This window comes from Sprattus sprattus, assembly GCF_963457725.1.
Source record: "Sprattus sprattus genome assembly, chromosome: 20".
Lineage (NCBI taxonomy): Eukaryota > Metazoa > Chordata > Actinopteri > Clupeiformes > Clupeidae > Sprattus > Sprattus sprattus.
In genome coordinates, this window is record NC_137918.1 from 20,438,300 (window position 1) to 20,444,861 (window position 6,562).

General features: G+C 38.3%; 1 protein-coding gene across 1 annotated transcript; it reads right to left on the reverse strand.

Moving 5' to 3' along the window:
• Positions 1-4,831: 4,831 nt before the first annotated feature.
• LOC308381354 (ecto-ADP-ribosyltransferase 5-like) lies at positions 4,832-5,697 on the reverse strand (the record flags this gene model as incomplete). Its single annotated transcript, XM_080858909.1, has 2 exons — positions 4,832-5,548; positions 5,653-5,697. The coding sequence occupies 2 exons, from the start codon at positions 5,695-5,697 to the stop codon at positions 4,832-4,834; spliced, it is 762 nt and encodes a 253-aa protein (XP_080715035.1).
• Between the last annotated feature and the right edge of the window lie 865 nt (positions 5,698-6,562).

Below are 6,562 nucleotides of genomic sequence, written 5' to 3' on the forward strand. Positions count from 1 at the left end.
AGACAGAGCACTCACACACGCTTACACAGAGGGAGAAACACACACACACACACACACATAAAAATGCACAGACATGAAGACTGATAGGCACACACATACACTTACATGTTCACATTTATACTGTATTCTGGTATAAACCTAAATATGTTTCATGGTTTCATATTTGCCCATATGTATTGTGTATGTTATCTTTCTTTATTTGACCTACAGACAGAAATAAAAAGCTTGATCAATATTATTGTCATCCAGTCATTTAATTATTGTTTTGTGGAGGAAGGCAACAACAGTGACCGATGAGGGCACACAAGGGAAACAGAAACCAGGCACTCTGGATATTAAGAGGGGAGACTACTATAGAGACAGACCACTAACACACGTGAACAGGCAGAGAAACACACACACTCACACAAACACACACACACACACACACACACACACACACACACACACACACACACACACAATATGAGTCAGAATGTTTGTCTTATTTCATCAGGACTTAAACAAAAGAGTCTCTTAACCCAAAGCTTTACACGTGTCAAACATATTCTATGGATACAAACGACGTAAAATAAAAATTTCAGTGATGGTTGGGTTGGCCTGTGCCCGTGCAACATTTAACACAAAATTGTTTACAACAGCACAACGTTCTTCATAGATCTAGCCTCATAATTTTGCTCTCAAAGTGCACCAGATTGATTCATTGAACTTCAAAATGTGAAAAATGTTCTAACACTGTATAAAATATACTCCCCGTGGATCATGCCCTAGACCCTCCTAGGGGGTTCACATTATTGTCACCTTTTTCATCACAGATGAAATTGCACCCCTGTATTTATTGTTGAGTTAAGTTCAGTGTTCATTGTTCATTGTTGAGTTCATTGTTTATTGCTTTCTGCTCCCCATAACCCCAGCATAAAATGGGTAGCTAGCTAACGTAAAAAAGTTAGAAAATAACATAACGGCGTTAGTCAAACTTTTTTGTGGTCTTTTTTGTGGTTGATTTGTCACGCCTCTGTTTGGCTTGTTGTCAGTGGTCTGTGTCTGTGCTGTGTTGTTGTAGTGTAAGTACAGTCCACATTTTCACATTTGTTTGATAAATAAATTAACCAATGTAAAAAAAAAAAATTGTTTGTCTTTGCCGGTAGGTCTGTGAAATAGGCCGTGAAATAGGCATTACGTTTTTATTTAAATGGTCTTAAAAAGGTCTTAAAAAGACTTGACTTGAAGTAACCTGTAGGAACCCTGTATTTAGAACGTGCTTTCAAATACAATGATGCAGGAAACAAGCCAGCCTTCCCGGTTCCATCTAAATAGGCCTAATAAAATGTAAATTCTTTCAGCAATTTAAGATGCATGAGTAATTATCCTCACGCATATCGCTGCAGATAAGGCGAATTCATTGGAAATTGTAGACAGATTCTTTGCAAACCAGTTAGACATTGCTAAGTGAATTTTTTTAGCTTAGCTATAGAATTTTCCATTTTCGCGATCAAGGTCAAATATAAGTGTAGAAGAATAGCAACGGCAGAACAAGCATAAACCCGACCGGTGGGCTCTCGCACGCCACCTTCATTTAGGCAGATGTACTGTTTGCCTCCCATCCGTGTTTTTTCACTGCGGTTTTATGTCATATCTAGATAGTTCTTAATCCAGTAATTGTCTTGTTGTGTTGACATTGGATGTTTATCCAATGGTTAAAGAACAGGGGAAGCGTTTAATTGAAACATGGTTTCTTTTCATAATCTACCTTTTAGCTGTTACACCCTGGGTCTGTTTCCAAAGGCCTTAATTTTTTCTTGGTCCTGTAGAGGTCCTTTCTTTTGTCTCCCCCATCACCCCTTAAATTTTGTGAGGCCTACACATACTTTTCTTTACTGTTTTCTTGAAATTGAATAAACTATAAACTCTAAACACATCTATTCACTTTCATTGATTTAATATGACTTTAGCTGATAACATAATGTAATATAGCCAGGAGACCCTTACAGAGTCGCGACGCATTGTGTTGCGTTGCTTCGCGTCGCGTTGCATCACGTCCAGGCCTGTCTGATCATAAAATTCATAGTTTACCCACCTCTAATTTTACTACACTACAGCACTGCATACATATATGGGCCATTCTACCGAATTGATGCAAAGTCATGTCGGATATATTTTGAATTTTTGTATGGTTTTTTCCCAAAACTTTGTCCGTATGTATATTGTACCATATCTAAAGTACACATATCTAGTAAAAGAACTGTCAAGTTTTATATTGTATTTTCAGAATGTGTTGGAATGTTTTTCCTCTTCCAAAAATTGTCACTACCGAAACATCACATTTACTATAGTAAAAAAAGTATTATTATTGACCTGTTCAGATTGTGTTTCCTTCCCTTCTCTGAAGAGTATTTTTACAAATATTTCTTGAAGATTTTCACAATGAAATCCATAGAAATGAATTTTTTACCAAATTTTCAAGTTCAATTGATTTGTTTCGGTAGTGACTGCACTGTTTCGGTAGTGACTGCACTGTTGGATGGATGTTCATTTCTCTCCCAAAATCATCCAAAAGGTGCTCTGGGCCTCCCTTTAGTCCACACAACACATTTATTTAAAAATTATGGGATTGAACTACTTGCCATTTCATTTTGTCACTACCAAAATCATCTGGTCACTACCATATGTTTCGGTAGTGACTGTTTCGGTAGTGACAATTCTAGCTAACTTTAAGCATAAATAAAGAATTCTAGCAAGCACACGGCTTGCAAACACATCTTTGAAGAGGTGTACACACATACAAACATAAGATTTTCCATGAAACCCCAAAAGGTTTACTTAATTGAAGAAAACATGCGTTTCGGTAGTGACAATTCTTAAGGTTACACGTCGATTTTCAGACTTTGGAACACATTTATATAAAAACTATGGGATTTAGCTACTTACCATTCAACCATGAGGGACAGAGATGCAGTGTCACTGCATGGTCAAAAATGCAGAGTCGTGGCTAAAACACAGGCTCAGCCAATGGACTAAAACTCTTGTGTTTCGGTAGTGACATGAAAACTAGGGACATGATTTTTTGAGTATAGTAAATTGATTTAAAAATTAAACCCACAATAAATCTAAATATTCCAAGTTCTGTTTCAACCCAATCATAAAGATCTTTGAAATTAAATCATTGAAAAAAATCGAAAAAAATTGAAAAGTGTTATTTAAAGGCATTGAAATTTAGATGTCAGGGTTGGGGACAGCTACTTCCCAATAGAAAGTACCCTATAAATGATGATTTTATATATATTTAGCTTATCACTATCTCATGTAATGCATTGGGTTTATATAGACCATAACATTTTCTAATTTAATATCTATGCCTAAATCCCTAATTGTTTTGTAAATAGATTTTATTGTTGAGGGACTGCATATTACACGAATTCGGTAGAATGGCCCATATATAAACACAAAGAGAGACAGAGAGAGAGAGAGAGAGAGAGAGAGATAGTTTTCTCAACCTCAGAGTAAGTGTGCTTGAACAACTGAATGAGGTGAATAAACATTCATTCAAAATGTCTGATGCACCAGCACCAGCTGCATGTTCTCTTTTTTTCCACCGGATTTTTGCTGTCCTTGATTGCTGTTTAAACCACCATAAAAATATCAGTAAGTTTGTTATAGAGGAAAGACAGTGAGACATATTCTAAGGGGTTTTGAAAGACAACACTGTACATCAAAAGCAAGGACACTGAATCCCATTTTGAAGTTAACCATCGCCCAGAGACAAAAGCCCTGGAAACCTGCATACAGGAATAGGGATAACAAGTGTATTTCTGTTGGTTCAACCATCACCATGTAGTCACAGAATCATGAGCAAAGATCCTTCCTGTAACTGTGGTATCAGCTTGTCATCTGTTTACAACATTAGACAAGGCATCAGTTGAGAGGGATTGTTCAGTTCAAATCAATGCCTGAGGAACCCTGAGCTCAACGTCAAGCTTCAAGCAAGTTTTATCTAAGGACTACCTCTACGAACAATAATGTGTGAATAAACCTGCACGTCTGCCATAATTGAAAGAGAAAGCACATGCTGGAGAGCAGGGGTTTTCAACTTGTGGTCTGTGGCCCCTTGGTGGTCTGCGACGACATTGCAGGGGGTCCGCAACATGAGCCTATGTTGATCAGTTCACCATTGAATTTTTTTTTTTATATAAATTTCTTTTTGATATTTCAAGACATTTCCAGATTACACTGACAAGTGCTACAGGCGGAATATGTGTGCAGGGGCGTGGCGATGGCGGTTAGTGATCTACCCTGATAACTGCACATATTTAAGTGTTATAGGCAGAATATCTGTGCATGGGAGGGGGCGTGGCGGCGGCTAGCGATGTACCCTGATAAGTTCACATATTTAAGTGTTATAGGCAGAATATCTGTGCAGGGGGAGGGGGCGTGGCAGTGGCGGTTACAAACATGCACGCATCAGTGGGCCGTAAATTACTTTCTAGTCAGAATGGTCCCTGGGACAAAACCAGTTGAAAACCCCTGCTGTAGAGAGATGCAAACAGAACCCCTTCCCCCGCCCAAAAATAAAAATCCTGTAAAAATTCAGAAATTTTAGAAATGAGAAAAATACTATTTATTTTATTATTTGTTCTTGCATGTTTGACAGTTGTAAAAATATTGTATCGTTCTTGAGGCATATAAGACCATTCCTAAGCATAAAAAGATAATGTGCTTAGCATTCTCAAAACTCTATATATTAAAATAATAAGACGCATAATAAGTCGCATGGTCACCAGCCAGGTCATTCAGCATTATCCTTTCATTGTTCTACAAATGTGAATACAGGGTCTTACATTAGTGCACAATCCAAATTACTGATGATACCAGTGCTGTTCAGTGTGTACACTACATCACACCAATCATTTTTCTCATGCTTCCTAATTCTTTCAACTTTAAATTTCTCATAGGGTGGAATCAGTACTTCTTCCTCTTGAGGCAAATGTGAGAAGGTTCCTAGAGCTGCACCATGACAGGTCTCGATTTCAAAGCAGGACTTAGTGCCAAAATGGGTAAGAGCATCCCGACTCAAAGAGGTAGATGTGAAGCTACCGAATCGGATCTCCTTTTGGATGACATCTGTGTCAAAGTCCAGTTTGGTTCTGCGGTATGTGGTCACACACTTCTTCTGGGTCTCCTTTAGGTGCTTGAGGGCATCAGTTAGCAGGAAATGAAGAGCATGGTAGTTGAATTTGGTTTTGTAAATATCCTTGCCATTGCGCACAGCTGCATTAAACTTGTCATAGATATTGGGTTGACCATTGGTGTACACTCGAATGGCAATCGCATGGTTTTCGGTCAGACCATTTCCTGGATTTTTGTGCTTGTTGGATTTCTTTGCTCTGTTCCATGCATTTCTGAAATCTTCATTTGAGTTCTGTTCATTGGTAAGGTACTTGGACAGAACCTGTTTTGACATTTCCTTTGTGCAGGTAGAGTAGGCATCATCAACAGATTTGGGTGCCATGTCTAAGGGCAGTGCCTTGAGTGGAGAACGAACTCTGTAACCCTTCAGAAATGTAAAAAAAAAAAAAAAAAAAATTTAAGTATGTCAATTGAAAGTCAATGGATATATTTCTCTCATACAGCAAAACCAACTAATTCAGTACATACCACTGCTGCAGTCACCATGGTCATTATCAGAACATGGGCCCTCATTGTAACAGTAGCCAATCTTGTCCCTAAACTTGTCAGAGAGATGCTTTTCATTTCAGACATCAATGTACTAGGATGATCTGTATTTAAAGTTTAGGTCACCACCATCAACAACAACAACAACAGTAATAATGATTCCTTTACTATAACCTGTACTCTCCACACATAAATAATAACCAGAAATAAATCATGTTTTCATATTATAAGCTGTTCAATGAGATGTACTTACAGGCACAGAATTAGCAGATGTCAGAACACTATCTTCAAATGGAGATGCAACACCTGCTCATCACCATAGCAGACTGAAAAAGAGACGCACAGACGCACAGACACACAGTCACACAGTCACACAGACACAAACACACAGACACACAGTCACACAGTCACACACACACACACACACACACACACACACACACACACACACACTCACACACTCAGACACATACACACACACACACACACACACACACACACACACAAAAAGGTGTGAAGAAAGGTTGACCACATTTTATTTCCACTGAGCTCACACTCACAGTGGGAGATAGTGATACTTATATGTATAAACTAATTCATGATTATTATCTTACACAGTGAAGGAACATATTTTGATAAATACAATGTTTATGATAACTAACCTTTTGAAGTGTGTCGTAGATACTGAAATAATCTGCTGTTTTCTTTGACGAAATAGTCGAAGGCCCGTACTTGGTTCAAGTTAGCTTGTTCAGAGTAAGACTTGTACATGATGGCTTAGCGAAAGAATGTGTTTATTCAGCCACTAGCCATGGTCACCTCGTCACAGCACGAGCATGCACAGGGCACGTCTGCTGCCAAGAAAAGTCTCAGGATACGGGGATGTCTTCTT